Source organism: Podarcis filfolensis, assembly GCF_964270895.1.
Source record: "Podarcis filfolensis genome assembly, chromosome: 2".
Taxonomy (NCBI): domain Eukaryota; kingdom Metazoa; phylum Chordata; class Lepidosauria; order Squamata; family Lacertidae; genus Podarcis; species Podarcis filfolensis.
The window spans coordinates 81903315-81921322 of record NC_139605.1 but is presented as its reverse complement, the minus strand read 5'-3'; the positions used below and the strand labels follow the sequence as shown (position 1 = coordinate 81921322).

Sequence of the window (18008 nt, the reverse complement as noted above, 5' to 3'; positions counted from 1 at the left end):
AGCGACGCTCAGGTCTTGGGTTACGTCTAAGTAAGCAGCATGAGCTGGGACTCAGACAGTCTGAACTCTCTTTGTAGCAGGTTGTTCTCACTGCTGGCTGTCACTTCTTAGGGAGCCGCCTCCTCTTGCTTTTGCCCCAACAATATTAATTATCTACGGAGACTTGTAAGGTGGTCTGCCACTTGCCTTGTGAAAAAGGTCCACAGAGAGGAGAGCAGTAGCAGACAGCACTGTAACAGAAGTGGCCACAGAGACAGACATAGGAGGGGGCTCCCCAATCGGCAGACTAAGCCAATCCTGTCTAATAAAATGTATACAGAGTGTACGTGTTTCTCTCTTTGTGTTGTCACTTGTTTTGCATCCTTCTGTGAAGCACAGAGGATAAGCCTTTTCCAGCCACTTTCAGGCCCCCTTTTCTTTTCTTTTCTTTTTAAAATAATTTTTATTAACCGACCAATCAAATCAAATCAAATCAAATCACATAAATTCCGAATTACAAAGCCGAATTTTAAATTTTTGTTGGGGTGACCCATATTTCAAGTTCCGAAGGGGGATTCCGATCATCTTCTTGCTGCTGCATTAATATCCACAAATCTGTCCAAATAATGTTCATAATTCTATCCAGTCTTATCTTGCTGTTTCCACATCTCATCTTGTTCGTATATGTCAGAGCTGCCCACGGTCCCAGCTCACAAAGGACCAACGCTGCTTCGTTGTTAAGTACAAAAAGTCTTTATTGAAGTTCAGTTTCACTTCCAGAGCCGCAGCGCGCAGCTCTACGTCTCACTGTCAGACCGCTGATGATCCCTCTGAATCTCCTCCCCCCGTACACCAGTTTAAGACCCTCGCCTTGCTCCACCTTTTCCGCTGCTCTTTCCTCCTCTGGGTCCGCCTGCCCACCGGGGTCTCGCCCTTTCTAGCCTCTTCTGACGCTGATTCCCCTGAGCCTTCTCCCTCCCTCCGGCGGGCTTTAGGAGCTGGTTCCCCATCCGGGTCTCCTGCTGTCCCCCGCGCCTGCACATTTGAACTTGGCGCGCGCGCCCAGCCAGCAGCTTTCCTCCTGACCGTTTCACTGCTGCTGTCACTGCTTCCCCCTTCAGGGGGGCTAGCTGCAACTGACCTCCCCTCCATTCCCCCACTCTCCGATGGAGGCGTGGTCAGCCCTGACTCACCTCCTCTCCCCGCTGGAGGAGACGCTGGTCCTGACACATGTGCCTCTTCCCCCCCACTACGCTCTGGTGGGGAAACTGGTCCCGATCCCCCACTGCTGCTTTGGGGTTCCCCTCTGGCTCCTTGTTTCTGGTGCGTCCCCCCTGGGACCCCCCTTGCTCTGACCATCGGCGCCCCCTTCTGGGAATCTTCTGATTCGCTGGAGAAGCTCATGGAATCTCTCGGGCCACTGTCATAGTCCCCTACGCTTCCCTCGGATTCTTCCCCTTCGCTCTCCAATTCCTCTTTCCCCAGTGCTCCTGCTCCTGATTCCCTGACAGTATATTTTTCTTTTTTTCTTTATGATCTCTTCTGATAATCTCCTTAAGCAAGTAAACACCAATTATAATCCTGTGTGAATTTTTCCATTCATCCAGTCATCATATCCAGATGGTTTCCATATATCATTACTTTCATAAATAACAGCACACTTTCCATCATTAATCTCGCAAGTCTGTCGCATTTTAGTCCCACTGAGGAGGATCACCCACAATATGAAAACAGACCTTTCCTCCTCCCAGACATAAATTTTTCGACAGAACTTGCCAAGATGGCGACGATATTTTTTTGCTGCGTCATTCCAAAGCTCTTATGCTTTCCACGGTCTTCTTAGAACATGCTTTGGTTAGAAAATTATCTCCACACAGCCTTAAATCCACAGCTTAAGTCATTTAAACGGCATTTCTGACTTGTGACTTGTGGGGGGGATTCTTGGTTAATCACATAGAGAAAAGAAAGTTTTTCCCCCCTCCTCCATCCAGTCCCGTTGCCGAACATACCGAGCGTTAGTGTGTCTTCTCATGATTGATTCTTGTTCCTCCGACCCGTCTTGTTTATCAGAGATCTTTTCAGTTAGCAGTCTTTACTCCCCCTTCTTCCTTGAAATATGTGCATTAGCTTCCTCTAATTGTTTCTTTTGAAGTTCCTGCAGCTAGGGGCGCAGATCAGAGACAGCGTCCAGGAGCGCCGAAATCCACACAAGGGCTTTCTGCCTAGTGCCCCCACCCCCACAAAATTCGGGGGTGGTATAGGGCACAACAGGCAAGGGCAGTCCCCCACACACCCTTGGGGGGGCCGGGAGGCTGTTTACTCCCATCACAGCCTCTTAATTACCTCGCGTGGGTCGGAGAGATGTTATTGTCAGCCATCTTCCGATGCGCCCCTAGTGGCCACCCCCCAGGCCCCCTTTTCTTTAGCTTTGTTATGCAGCTTTGATAGCAGCTTATTGGCTAGCACCTGTGACATCATTTCTGATATGAGGCAGCTTCAGCTAGAGGGATGTAATCACACTGAGAATTTCTGCAAAGGCTTAGAACCAAGAAGTTAAGCTTGCATCAAACCAGGGAATGAAACTTCTTCCCGCCTTACAGTTCCCTAAACTGACCCCATTGTGTCTTTACAAAAGGGGACACAAGGATTCAGCGAGTGCCCTAGTCCTGAGAGTATTTCCAAATTCAAAAGCTCCAGATGTCACAGTAAGAATTATGTTGCAGAAATTCACCGAACACATGAACGAGGAATGGCTTTTACAATCTTTTGTTTATAATAAGCCCAAAATTCCAGTCCACATGTGCAACAAAGTGCATATAAGCTTACAGTTGGCAGTATAGAGACCCCTGCAATTTCCTCGTGTTCTTTCCCTCTGTCCCAGGAGGAATCTCACACTCAGCTCAAAACAAACACAGTGTTCCTCTTCCCTTCCTTGTGAAGAGCCTCCTGGTATGCAAGGAATTGAGAGAGGTGAAGGAGGAGATGATGACATTTCAGAAGGGCGTGTCCACCATCATAGCCAATCCAAGCAGGTGCTGGTGTAGGGTGTCTAAGGCAGCTGAAGTCCAACTCCCAGTGGGGAGGTATGGTTCTCTTCTGCCTTACAAGGCCGATTCTCAGAGCCAGCACAACTATGCAAGAACTTAACAAATGCCCTAGGGGCTATGAAAACTGACCTGTTAAAGCACTAGTAAGGTTAACAGCAGTAGCTGTTTAGACTGGTTTGGAGAATGGCAGGACAGGAGGCTACAGCCAGTGTGGCTGACTACAAGCCAGCTAACCCAAGAGCTTGGATGGGATTAATTGGAGCCAAGTCAGCAATGCAACCACATCACGAATATGATCCTTCTTGCATGACAGACACTTAGCACATCAGTGGTCATTTTATAGGCCTCTATGGCCATAACAGACCACTCTGCTGTCGATTCTTACAGTACATTATGTGTCCCAAATAGATGGGTGCAGGCATTCTGCAGCAGAGATTTCTGGAGACCCAACACTGGAGTCCTGTCATTCAGCAATCAAAGCAAGAAGCAGCCCAAACTGCTGCATCTTGAACAGCAGCCCAAACCCATTGGTAAATGAGGCAATACTTAGGGGGGTAGTCATGGCTGCTGCTAGGTGCCACATTAACCAGGGGTGGGCAACCTGTTTCCTGCCTGGGGTTACATTCCCTCATGGGTGAGCTGCCAGGGGCCTCATGCTGACCATGCGTGGGGTCAAAAGAAGCAGAGAGCAGAGTCAGAGGGAAACATGGGTGGGGTCTCATTGTAGTCTCTCTACTGTGGTTTATGCGGGGCAAATCTATAAATTGATTTCATCAGCAAAGTGAAGGCATCTATGAGTAGCAACCACATATGAGAGAGATCTTGCCTTATTGACAAATGTATGCACATGCATGCTAAAGAACAGTTGATTCTGCCAGCTTCCAAAACATGTTTGTAAAACTAATCTGGTTGAAAACAAATTTCGTTATGATGTTATATTTTAATAGAAGAAATCTCATTGGCTTTTGTTCATCCTAGCCAGCCAACTTATTTAGCACATGGCACAGGTGTGCACACCCACTTACATATTTGATCCTGTTATCTCAAAAATTAACTTCCCCAACTCATTCAGTGGTTTTGACACCATGTGAGAGTGGGAGCATTTAGCTGCAGTGACAAAAGCTGTTCAAGCTAGCAAAGTTCTTTCTTCCTGCAACATTAGCAATTCAAGTCAGTGACATACCAAGTGTCAATAGTAAGAATGGAAACTTATTTAAATAAACAGCCTGATATGAAGAGAAGGCTTAAGGCCCTCCTCTCCCAGCTACAGCGGATATCCACCTCCCTGCAGCTGCTGTCAGTGAGGATTTAAAGGTGTGAACATTTGTACAGTGGTGTGTGTCACACTTGCTGGCCTCCTGAAAAACTCCAGCTCATTTAGTAACAGCCAGCTAGCAATACTCTTTAAGACCCCCCTACAGAAACATCTGACAACAGATCAGGCTTAAAGGATCCTTAACACATCCAGCTCAAGCCTTTCTAGCTATACCTCATGACTGCAGAGAAAATTGGGAGCCAGCTTGTTATATATTGTTTTTATATGTATTGGAAGTCGCTCAGATCGGCCGGGGCAGCTCACCCAGATGGGCAGGGTGGTATTCTTATGAATAAGAGTAAGAATCTTGTACTTTGCAGCAAATGTGGGCAACCGTTTGTCCTAGCAGGCCACATGTGAGGATGGACGGGCAACTTGGCCACTTGCCAGTGGGTGTGACCCGAGCCAGGAGAGGTGTGATCTGGTGGTGGCTGGGCCTCTCACTCATGTCCTATAACAATGATGCTCCCCTCTAGCCTGGCTGCCAGGTAGCTGTTTGGCAGGCAAGGGGGAAAGCCATTTACATGGAAGGATGGCTTGCAGGAACAATTCTTCCAGTATCCCCCATCCCCACATACACTGCATTCTTCACAGCCCCACCACACATTTTTTGGGTGAGCTGGGAAGAGCATAACTCACATGTCTCCCAGAGCAGGGAGAGCAAAATTCATTTGGGGGTGGGGTGGGCACCCATGGGTGTCACACTGAAGGCCTCCATGAGAAGCATCCACAACTGTGCTCCCCAGAAGTGGCTGGGCTCCAGCTGCCATCATCCCTGACTATTGGCCATGCTTGGTGGAGGCTGTAGCCCAACAACATCTGGGGACTCAAGGTGAGGAAGGATGCCCCACAGGACCACAAGTCATGCAGAAGTACCACATATTTATAATAATGATAAATGTCACATTCATCACCATCATCATCATCATCATCATCATCATCATTTATTTATACCCTGCCCATCTGGCTGGGTTTCTCCAGCCACTCTGGGTGGCTTCCAACTGGATATTAAAAACACAATACAGCATCAAACATTAAAAACGTCCCTAAACAGGGCTGCCTTCAGATGTCTTTTAAAAGTAAGATAGTTGCTTATCGCTGGGAGGGCATTCCACAGGGCAGGTGCCACTACCAAGAAGGCCCTCTGCCTGGTTCCCTGTAACCTCACTTCTCAGAGCGAGGGAACCGTCAGAAGGCGCTTGGTGCTGGACCTCAGTGTCCAGGCTGAATGATGGGGGTGGAGACGCTCCTTCAGGTATACAGGACCGAGGCTGTTTAGGGCTTTAAAGGTCAGCACCAACACTTTGAATTGTGCTTGGAAACGTACTAGGAGTCAATGCAGATATCTCAGGACCGGTGTTATATGGTATCAGTGGCCACTCCCAGTCACCAGTCTAGCTGCTGCTAGTTAAATATTAAAATTGGGAGGTAGAAATGGGGACTTCTAGTCATCCTTTCTAGCAGAAAAGAGAGGACATCTACTTTTCAATGCACTGGGAAATGTGGACAAATGAAAGAAATGCCAGCAGTCATTTATCTCTTTTTTGGATGCATACGTAGTTGAGAGGAAACATTTTAATGGATCAATTCTGAGAAATATCTAAACATGAAGCCTCTTCCAATTGATCATCCTCTCCAATCAATGCTAACTACTGCCTGTCTCACAGTTATCAGAAGTCATCCAAAAGACAGGACAGCCAGTTAGTTTTCCTGTCTTAATATATATTTACACTCTAGCTGGCAATACAGGCCTTTGGTAGATTTTAGTATTAAACAAGGGGGCAACTCCTGCTTTACCCCCTGAGATCCCAGTGCCTTCCCCAGTTATTTATCAAGTTATAAAGTTCAGTGAGAGCAATTAGAGAGACCTTACCTTATCCAGGAAGCACAGCTTTTCCCGGGTCTTGGCATCCAGAATCTCCACCTCAAAAAAAAGAACACCCCTTTTAGATTTCTTATGTGGCTTGGCTCCTATTTCATTGAAACTTCTTTGAAGGGGTGGACACCCCTCAACATGAATCAAAGTCCCGTCCATGCCTCTTCACACAGCAGGAAATCCTCAGGGGCGTGGACAATCAAGAGCTGGAATCACCACCACAGGTTTCTCTCCTAGCTACATGTGGACCTTCTCCTGGTCAGCAAACAAACTTGTTTCTCAAGAGGCGCTAATTGCCCAGTATTCTTTTTATTTTTAAAAAAAGTCAAGTCTAAAGTTCCAGACTCAGCCCTTCAAGTAAGATCCAGCTCAGCACACACTAGAAGGGGTTCCCTTCTAGTCTGTTCTGCAGGATGCGTTCCAAGGCGTAAGCCGATAAGTGTTGGGAGTTGAACTGCTACCATTCCCAGCTAAATATAAAACTGAGTCCAGCATATAACTCCTCACAAGCAGCCTTTTGACCAGTCAACTCATACCAGGAAGTTTTTGAAAACATCTCTCTCTCCCCCCCCCCAAAAAAAAGACTGCACCACTCAGTTCATCTCATTTATACAGGGAGTCCACTATAGCACTAATCATTATTAAGAGATGACCCATGTCCAAGTTGACTTTAGAGACATATATGAGCCCTGCCCCTCAGAATAATTAGCAGGAGTTGTCATCTTTGGGAATTTGCGATGTTTCGTGTTTATAAATGCATAACAAGCATTCTGACCCCCTGTATTGTAAAGGGTGTGACTACTGGGATTCCAAGGGTTGTAGCCAACGAAGTCGTCCTGTTCCTGCAAGGACATCCACCTGTACAATGAGTCTTCCTCTCCCAACTCCAAATCAGCTCTGGAAGGATCCCCAAGAGAGATTGGGAGGGCACACAGGGAGAGGAAAGAAAGTCCCACTGCACAGGTGGAAGTCCTTGTGCCAACAGGACAACTTGGTTGTATTCTTTGAAGCATGACTTTAAAAACTTATTTTTAATCCAAAATATTTTTTTTACAACTGATTTATGTATTTGCTGACTTGTTGCTTCAGTTTTAAACTGTGTTGTTCTCATTAGTTTTCACAGTTTTGACATTATAGCTGATTTTCACTGTTCATTGTGTTAATTGCCATAACTACCTGTAAGCCACCTTGTGAGATCTTTTTTTCAAAGAGACTGCATATAAACCTGTTACCTAGAATATTTTTTTACTAGGAGACTCATGAATTGAACTAACTAACTAAATACAACACAAATAGGCATCATTTCCTGAGTCCCCCCCAAAAAACCCTCATTCAATGTGAGTCTGTTTTAAATAAGTTTACCCAAATTATTACATATGCACCTGTTAGAATCACAGAATTGTAGAGCTGAAAGGGACTTCAAAGGTCATCTACTGCAACTCCCTGCAATGTAGGAATCTCAACTAGATCTTACATGACTAATGGCCATCCAGGCTCTGCTTAAAAACTTCCAAGGAAGGAGATAGAATTGCACAAAAGACTCTGAAGCATTTGTCTTCAACTGGTGGGCCAAGGCCTACTAGTGGATTGTGGTCTGATCCAAGGTGGGTGCAACAAGAGCACTACCATCATGCAAACATATCAAGAAACTGGTCCCCAAATGCATGTTTGGGTTAAAAGTGGTTCCTGGGTCTGAAAGCATGTATGTTTACAACACTATTCAACTTTTTCAGCTCCCTCTTCAACAACATTATTCTGAGCTTTTCTGCTAAGGTTAAATTGTTTTGAGCATTTTTTAAGTTTAGAGAATTGGCAGCAAAGTATGGCTGTGATGGAATGAATGCTGTGGCTAGAAAGGGTTTTCTTCCTGTCAAATTACAAACATTCAGTCTCACTCAACAAATCTGATAGGCACAGACAAAAGAGAGTAGCATTTTACAACATGCATTGTTAAGTTATAAAATTTCCTGCCACGGGATGTGAGTGACACTAATCTAGGTGGCTTTTAAAAAGTGATAGGTTCATGAAGGATAGGTCTATCCATGATGCTCAGATCTTCTTGGACAAATGGCAGATAGCAAGGCAGGCCCTCTGTGATTCCTTTGTCAGGCACGCAATGCCCAAGAGGATGCAGAGTTATCTCATAACAATAATCGGAGAACACAGAGAGTATCTATTGAATATGAAGAAGTGCAAATCCTCTCCCAGTTTAAATTCTGGGAAGAATTGTCATAATACATTTCAAAACCAGAAGTGAATTAAGAGGCTTTGATTTCCTTCAATTGCCATATCAGGTTGTGTGAAAACCTATTTCAGTCTATCCTTAAATTGAGCCTGGAACACAACTGGCTTGTAATCTGTATGTTTGAATTAAACAGACTGTTTTCTTATAGCAGGGATAGCCAACATAATGCTCTCCAGATCTTGAGGAGAGCTACAACTCCCAACATCCCTGACCGCTGGCTATGCTGGCTGAGTTGATGGGGGTTGTTGCTGGATCCCCACTTCTGCAGCATACCATATTGGCTACCCCATATTGTTTTCACCACTTTGCTCTTGCAGCCAAAATTTAGGAAGGTTACCAGGCTGCAGAGATCATAATATTTAAAAATATTAAAAATGCACAACTGGACTGCTCAACAAGGTGTCATTTGAAAGCTGATGAAGATGCTCCTGAGCCTTAGGATGCAGTTTCACATTCCCACCCCCACCCCCATGTCTGGGTCAAGGTAAACCAGCCTTTGTGCTATCAAAGCAATAGCATTAAGAGACACAGAGAACACAAAAGCCCGTGTGTGCTGGTGTCCAATGTATCATTGTGTGGGTTCAAGCACATTTGTGATCCAATGGCATGACAGGCCCCTGTGTAAATTAGTTATGAAAATCTTGCTTCTCATCAGACTAGAAGCAGTGATAGAAACTCAGATATAAGCTAATTACCAAATGGCACCTTAAACCTAAGTTGCGGTTGCCACAATGGTTGTCTAGGCACCATTTTTCCCCTGGTGAGATTTGTTGCTATTATTACTATTTTCCAATTCATTTCAATACTGCTTTATATTTTAAAGCAAAAAATCTCAAAGTGGTTTACAAAACATTAAAACCAGATTAAAACAAATTCATGCTTCAAGGAAAATATTTCAGATCCTTCCCTAAGTGAAATTTTGTTTCCCCCATATTTATTTACCAACTTAATTTATATAGCTACCCCATAGCAGAAGTACTATTGGAAGACAGTGTGGTATAGTAGTTAGAGTGTCAGACTAGGACCTGGGAGATCAGGGTTCAAATTTCCACTCAGTCATGAAGCTCACTGGGTGACCTTGGACCAGTCACAACTTCTTCTTACCTCACAGGGTCGTTGTAGGGATTAACGGAGGAGGGGATGAGCCATGTACTCCTTGGAGAAAAAGGTGGGATATATATGAAATAAATAAGCTATTCTGCTTACCTGCTTAAGAGAGCTGGAGGGGCCAGCTGGGTGGAGATGTCAGTTGCCAACCTGGCATCCAAAGATCTCCACATGGTTGCAACTGAAACCATACCAGATGCAAAATGTGTCTGGTGCCCGGGGAATTTCTAACACTAGCTAGAAGTGGTGATAACCAGGGACCAAAATACACCAATAGTGCCTTGTGGTATTCTATACTTCCAGAACAGGTCATCGATGGTGGCCAGATTCTGGACTAGATAAGCTACAAACCTAACACAGTAGACTTTTCCATAGGTTACATTCTCCACAGATAGATTCAAAAGTGCCATCCCCTCCAGCCTCCTACTCAGTTTAGAAGTTCGTGGCCTCTGTGAAGTTAGAAGCTGTCTCGAGTGGGACAACAAGAATTTGGAGTCTGTTCAGCACTTTCAACAGATAGTGAGGGCCAGTTCCAAACAGAGGTATTAATAGAACTGTGCCTCAGAGCCTGGAATGGTCACTCTCGTGGCTCAGAGCTTCTAGAACAAAGAATTTCTTCCAGGGGAAGCAGCACACAGATCACGCTGACCATATTAAGCTGTTGTGAACAACAATCAGTTGCTCAGGGAGAATGCACAGTGTCGTGATGGACTATTCACAGTAGAAGCAGTGTTCCAGAGAAGAATCAGGATGTCAAAGAAATGGTGAAAAGTTTCAAAGCAACACACTGCAACCTTCAAATGCAGCAGGACTGCAGACCTCCCAGATACCACTGATGGGGAAGCAAACAGATTGCCATCAAACCAGGAAAGAAGGAAGAAGAACCCCACCAACATGAATAAGCCCTGGTAAGTAACTAAGGACTGGGGGGGATGGGGGGGCAACGGAAAGCAATATCTGAACAGCTAGTATAAACCAGGTTGGCTTATGCCACAGACTACTGCTTTATGCAAGAGCCTTTGCAAACAAGGATGGAGTTTGCTGAAATCTCCTCTCAGATCATTCTTTATAAATTGCTTGAGATTAAGAATGCAGTGGAAAGCAAAATGAATGTATGAACAGGCGTGTAACATATGTAGGGGAGGGCATTTCCCCAGTGTGTGGCTCAGAGGCTGGTACTTAATTCATATCAGTGTGTATCCCAGAAAACATAAGATAATCTTTAAAGCATCCCTTCCATGGATGGGTTGAATGTGCAAACTTGTCAAGCTTATGTGAAATCTGTCCATAGAGGCTGTTTGGGGCTGAAGAGTTCTCTAGCTCGGCATGAGGAAAAGTATATTTCGGGGGGGGGGGGGAGGAATCTTCTCACAAGAAAAAAGGCATATTATATTTGCCTGAAAAATCACCAGGAATTAACTGGTTAAGATATTAACAGATCACCAAACTTAATCTCTGAGCCCGAATAGTCACAACCATGTAATAGACTTTTAAGTTTCAGGACGGGGAGAGGTTTAAAAGATGACTTTTGGAGGCTATATAGCGGCGCTGTTTGCCCAAGGTAACAGAGAACTTGAAAGCTATTTAATACATTACTGTATTTGTCTACTACCTCCCTCTCTGGAATGGATTGAACCCATGTATGGCAAAATAGCCTACTTGCCACATTCACTGGCAAGGGGCGTAGAGAGACCATGGCAAATGAAATCACCCCAGAAAGGTCAGCAGCTATCTCCAGCTCTGCATTTCATTGGACACACAGCAACAATGACTTGTGCTGTGGTGCAATATGAAGTAGAGCAACTGGCAGTCAACTCATAGCTCACCTACTATGAAATCTCTCTCATACGTGTACATGTGCATTCACAGCTGCCCAAGTTGAGCAAGAAGAGAATCAGAGCAGGGAAATTAAGGGGTTTCCCCCTTCCCACCCTCAAGTGTAACTGAAGACACTGCAAAAATGTGGTAATTGCATCCCTTAATCCCCACTGATTGAAAATATTAACAACTCCAATGTGTGTCATACTGTTTGCTTGCTGTTTCTGTCCCTTCTAATGACTCCTAAGGCACAAGAAATGGGTGTACAGTGGTACCTTGGTTTACAAACTTAATCTGTTCCAGAAGTCCGTTCTTAAACCAAAACCGTTCTTAAACAGAGGCACACTTTCCCTAATGAGGCCTCCCACTGCCGGTGCCCTTCCACCATTCTGTTCTTCTGTTCTTAGACTGAGGTAAAGTTCTGTTCTTAGACTGAGGTAAAGTTCGCAAACCAGGACACTACTTCTGGTTTTGCGGAGTTCGTAAACCAAATAGTTCGTAAACAGGGCTGTTCAGAAACCGAGGTACCACTATATTTATGCCAGACAAGGTAAATGATTGATACAGTTTTGCCACATGGTCTACTTCAGTTTCAAAGAATACAAAATTACTGCCCATAGTTGTTATATTTCATTGTTTTATTTGTTGCTAGCAGGGGGTGCCCGGAGCTGCCCAGGTATTTTTAGGAACCAAAAAAGATTGTGATTTTTAAATTGATAGTGCAATTTGTGAGTTTGGATCTGTCACGCCAAAAACTGGGTGACATCAATGCAAAGTCATGTTTTGGTCTGCCAGCTTGATTCAAAATGGCACCTGGCATCCAAACACTGATGAAGACCGCCGCCCCAACTCGGAAACACTTGTGCCATGTTCAAGAATAATCTCTCAAGAGGTGTCTGAATATACAGAGAACAAACAAACCAGCAAACCTCTTTCCAAAAATATAGCAGATACTATTTCAGGCTCATTACAGATCTCCCAGGTAGTTTATCCTGGAAATACAGCCATAAAATTCCTGATCACCATGAAAAGACAACACATGCACATTTCACACCTGAGTGGCATGTCAGTATTGTGTTACTCCTATAATGCACCCAGTTACAAAAATAACCCCTATGAAGTTATCTATTTAAGTATCTTGACAGCTTGGCAGGTTTACAATGAAAGCATTCCAAACTGCTACAATTCTGCTATTAATGGAGCCGTAAGGAAAAGATGGTCTGGAGAAGTATGGAACTCCCTTAACAACGCAGTCAACATGTGACAATACAGACAAGTACTAATGGAAGATGTGGAAATAAGTTAGTGGTGGCCTCCCAGTTTCAAGACTTGTAAGCTGCAGGGCAAACAGCCAAGAAGGCCTAGGAAATATTTAACAGCTTTCAGATGGGTGCATCATTGAGATGCAGTGAGATGGTGCCTGCCATTCATTTAGGTATCGCAGTCACAGCAGGATGGCCTGGGACAGAAGTCAAATAGGAGAGAAAATTGGAGGGAGGGGAGAAACGAATGCTTTAGACTTAATGTAAAACACAGCACTGTACTTGCTTCATATGTTAAGCAAAATTGAAATCAGTACCCTCTGTGCTTCTAGTAATATAGCCACTCTTGTTAGCCACTCTTGACACACTGGTTAGAATGAGTTATAATTAAAGTTTTAAAAAGACCAAGTAAGAAGTATGGTTCATATGAGGATCAAAGTTTTAACTGGTGATGGTATCTGCAACACAATTCTGGCTTTAGAATTATTACAGAAGCAGATGTAAGAGTTGAATATACAGAAGTAGCTGCAAGTTGAAATGAGCCTAAGAACACAAAGAGCCCTCTTGGATCAAACAAAAGGACTATCTATAGTCCAGCATCCTGCTCTCGCATTGCCACAGCCCAACTAGTGCCTTCATGGTGAAGTTTTAGATTTCTGCCTGCATTTCAAAAGGACAAAGACTTGGACGATAATAAAAGCAGCAGCAGCTCCTATACTGAAGCAGCAGACATTCACACAGCATCTAGGCTGACATCTGCTCCATAAATGTAAAGCACATGGCTTCCCCCAAATAATCCTGGGAACTGTAGTTTACTCCTCACAGAGCTACAATTCCCAGCCCACTTAAACTTCAGTCCCCAGGATTTTTTGGGGAGAAGGCACATGCTTTAAATATGCTTTAAATCGCAGAATCAGAGACTTGTAGAGTTGGAAGGGACCATGAGTTAACTGGCCCAACCTTCTACAATTCAAGAATCTTTCACCCAATATGGGGCTCAAACCCACAACCCCAAGATTAAGAGTCTCATGTTCTACCAACTGGACTATTCATGTATGATATGGGTGTGACCTCTACATCCACATAGGCCTGAATGCTGTCATTTAGACCAGACATTTTGTAGCTTTGTCATCAGATGCAGAAAACTGGCACAATTTCATTTCTGATGAAACAAAAAGCAAACCAAAGTTGCACTGACTGACTTGGCAAAGGTCCCAACTACATTAACTAGAGTGGGACAGACATTTTAAATGCACAGTGACCACAGCCTAAGGACTATTGTCTCTTTAGTTTATGTAAATGCATCCATCTGAAGCGGAGCTGCTGCTGCTGCTGAATACCAGGCTAAGCAACTGAAGAAAAAAAAGGGAGAACCCTGGAAGGAAATCAAAACTAACACACATCTACTCAAAACGCTAAGCTGAGAGCACCCTCTGGTGTACACATAAAACCTGAACAGCTAAAATAGACTAAGGAATGACCGCAAGTGGATGTAAAAAGCCGCCCTTGCTTGGGCTTACAGTGTTAAGTTACCATCATGCTAAGAACACCCATTGCAGAGCATGTCATATACAAAATATTTCAGCCAAAAACTCAAAACACATCAAACAGAGGTACTGAATAAAACAGCATTAAATACTCAAAAGATGAAGAGTGGAGAAGAAGCTGAAAAAAATAAATGTGTGCTAACCACACATGTGTGCTAAGGGGCAATTCTGACCTACCAGATTTAATCCTACTGCTTCAGGCATTGTAAGCCTGGATTTTCTTTTAAACTGAGTGTATTGCAACATGCCTACACAAACTCAACAGGTTGCAAAATACACACAAATGGCAGCTTGTGCAAGCCAACCACTTCCAAAGTACAGTGCTCCCTGGTTATGAACTTAATTCATTCTGGAGGTCAGTTCTTAACCTGAGGTACCACTTTAGCTAATGGGACCTCCCGCTGCCGCTGCGCGATTTCTGTTCTCATTCTGGGGCAAAGTTCTTAACCCGAGGTACTACTTCCGGGTTAGCGGAGTCTGTAACCTGAAGTGTTTGTAACCTGAGGTTCCACTGTACCAGTTTCTACACAAATAGGGTAACCTTTGAGGACCCAGAGATTCACACCCATTCAATGTACCTGGAACAAAGCATACTGAATTGTATTCTGCTTCTTTAAAATGTAGGCATAGGTAACTCTTAAGACTGAAGTGTAAAGTGAACCTTAATCAAAACTATCATCATTAATCAAAAGACAACTGAAGGCAGCCCTGTTTGGGGAAGTTTTTAATGTTTAATGCTGTATTGCTTTTGGCACTTGATTGGGAGCCGCCCAGAGTGGCTGGGGAAGCTCAGCCAGATGGGCGGGGTATAAAAAATAAATTATTATTATTATTATTATTATTATTATTATTATTATTATTATTATATCATATTCAGATTCCAAAATGACAATGCTTCAATAAGCTCTTGATCTCACTCAGGGAAAGCCAGGCTCATTAATTTTAAAACCTCTTGCACAAACACCTAAGAGGAGGGCACTCCTGCTCAAATGTCTAACAGTTGCTGTTTTCAGGCTCAGAAAACAAAGCCATACTAAAATGGTTCAGGCTCAACAGCAGAGCCACGGAAGCGCCCCAGGCGGTACTTCCAAAAGCATCCAAAAGTTTTGATTAACGTTCACTTAACACTTCAGTCTTAAACGTTCCCTATGCCTACATTTTAGGGACGCGGGTGGCGCTGTGGGTAAAACCTCAGCACCTAGGACTTGCCGATCGCATGGTCGGCGGTTCGAATCCCCGCGGCGGGGTGAGCTCCCGTCTTTCGGTCCCAGCTCCTGCCCACCTAGCAGTTCGAAAGCACCCTTAAGTGCAAGTAGATAAATAGGTACCGCTTTATAGCAGGAAGGTAAACGGCGTTTCCGTGTGCTGCGCTGGTGCCGGCTTGCTAGAGCAGCTTCGTCACGCTGGCCACGTGACCCAGAAGTGTCTCCGGACAGCGCTGGCCCCTGGCCTCTTAAGCGAGATGGGCGCGCAACCCCAGAGTCAGACACGACTGGCCCGTACGGGCAGGGCTGGTGGCAGCAGCAGCAGGTATGGTAAATTTACCTTTACCTTTTATGCCTACATTTTAAAGAAGCAGAATACACTTGCCCTGCCACTTCTGCCAGCAGCACTGATTTGGGGCAGGATCGCATCCATTTTAGTGAGTTCTCACCCAAAATTGGCACAATCTTGCCTGAAATCATTGCTGCCCAGCAGGGCTCATGACAGTGGCAGAGTGGGCAGGGCTGGTGGCAGCAGCAGCAGGTATGGTGGGGAGGGAGCTCTGCCCCAATAAACAGAGTACAAACTGTTAGCTTGAAGTGGCGTGTAAGTCTCCCAGCCTTCCTACATTACAGGGGTGAGGAACCTTTGGCCCTCCAGATGTTGATAAACCACAACTCCCATCATCCATGGCAATTGACAATGCTTGCTGGGGCTGATGGGAGTTGTTGTTCACCAACATCTGGAGGGCCGAAAGTTCCCCACTCCTGCTGTCTGCTAAACACTGAAAAAGCACAACCCATCTCTGCCCTGATCTGTGCAGGATCAAATACTACCTCCAACCAGTGTGGTACATTAAAAGTTTGATCTTTACACTAGTCATTATCAAAACATATGTTGCATCGCAGATGAAAGAACAACTAATGAAATCAATTAAGTCATTCAAAGCTCTCATGAGGCCCTGACCACTTTTTCAGTGAGCCTCATACAAGGGCAGTTCTGTGCTGACTGGACCAGAAGTGATCTAATTATGTCATCATACCCGATACACGGATGTATGTTAGAATTACCTGCCTTCAAAGGAGGTCAGTTGTGGCAACTCTGTACAAGTCACTATTCTGGGCTGACCCCATTCTATCCAATCTTTTCAGATGCAGGAGTTAGGGTTTCCACCCATTTCAGTTCAGAAAAAGAGTGTGCCTCAACTCTCAGAAATCTGAGGAAAAGCTAACCTACCCATTGAAATGCAGAATTAATATGCCATTATTGCTGCAAACACTATCCTAAGAATCTGCAGGTTGCTGCAAGATGTAGGATTGTTATCTTTCAAATGCAAACGAAGTATGCTCCTAACTTCACCAACCCACTCAGAGAACTTATCCTTCCACCTCCAAGGAAGGAAAAGTTGCACAGGTTACCTGTAGAAACTCCTCTCCCAAGTTTTCAAAGCTGGTCAGACATATCCAAAAGATGGGTTGTCCTTGGTAAAAAACATAAGAATCATAGAGTTGGAAGGGAACATCTTGAAAGGAAGGAAGGTAGGTAGCTAATGGATCAGAAACAGAAATCCAGTGGGCCAGGGATGAGCAGGAGTTACACCATGATCTGCTTACGCATTTCTGGTGAACTACTTAAAGCTTTCTGATTGCTGGAAATCTTGTAAAGAATGTTGTACTAAGTCCAGCAAGGGACTTAAGCCAGAGTACATACCCAGCATCGCTTAGCACAGATTAGTTATATGCTGTAACTGTTAACATAGGAATTCTAGATCATTGAGAAGCAGGTCTATTTGTATTCTAGTCACAGCCTAACTTAAAACATCCTGTATCAGGGATTTGGAACCTGTGACTCTCTAGATGCTGTAGGACTATAACTGATCATTCCTGGCCATTGACCAAGTTGCCTGCAACTGAAGGAAGTTAGATCCAACATCTGGAGGGTAGCAGCTTCCCCATCCTGACCTATTCAGTGTACATGATGTGTGTAGCTCCAGTTAGCTGAGACACTTAATCCCCCCTCATCAGCCTAATAATCCAGCTCTGTTTGCCTGCAAATCTCATAATGTCCCACCCAACCTGTACAAATCAAAAAGCAAGAGATAGGCCCTTGGCTGGACCTTGTGTATGAGGGTCCCAAGCTGCCTCCAATGCAAACAGCTCTTGGTCTTCTTTACCTTAATATTGTAGGAGGAATTTATTTTGCATGTGCAACAAAGATCCTTTATCAAGATTCCAGTCTCTGAATTGACAGCTTTTAAAAAGTTTTGCATAAATATTAAGGAGCTGTAATTGAAGACTAAGCAGTGGTAGTTAAGTTGGCTTAGAAAAAATGCAAGCGGTTGTTAATTGGACAATGTATTTAATATCAGGCATACACAAGTACACTGCCTAGACCCAAAGTCTAAGGAGACAAGCATACAGCTTCCTACATATTCCAGCCTGAAACAGACCTTGAATCCTTTCCCCATTCCACTTTCTTAAAAGGTAACAAATGGGTGTCATATACAACTTACATAATATCTTATTCAATGCCATGTGTAACACCCTAGGCAAGCCTTCCCTTTCAATAAAGCAGGTTGAATCAGATTTGTATTTTAATTATGAAAGGCT

The 18008-nt window shown here is 44.3% G+C and overlaps 1 protein-coding gene across 2 annotated transcripts in view; it reads right to left on the bottom strand.

The window, feature by feature from the left end:
- Positions 1-18008, bottom strand: part of TECR (trans-2,3-enoyl-CoA reductase) — a 31440-nt gene that overhangs the window by 9576 nt on the left and 3856 nt on the right. The window contains exon 2 of one of the 2 annotated variants that reach the window (XM_083597618.1): positions 6215-6265. In XM_083597618.1, coding sequence (XP_083453744.1) covers positions 6215-6265 — 51 coding nt within the window. Of the gene's footprint in view, positions 1-6214; positions 6392-18008 lie in introns of those variants that run through there. The other variant, XM_083597617.1, reaches the window with a different exon arrangement.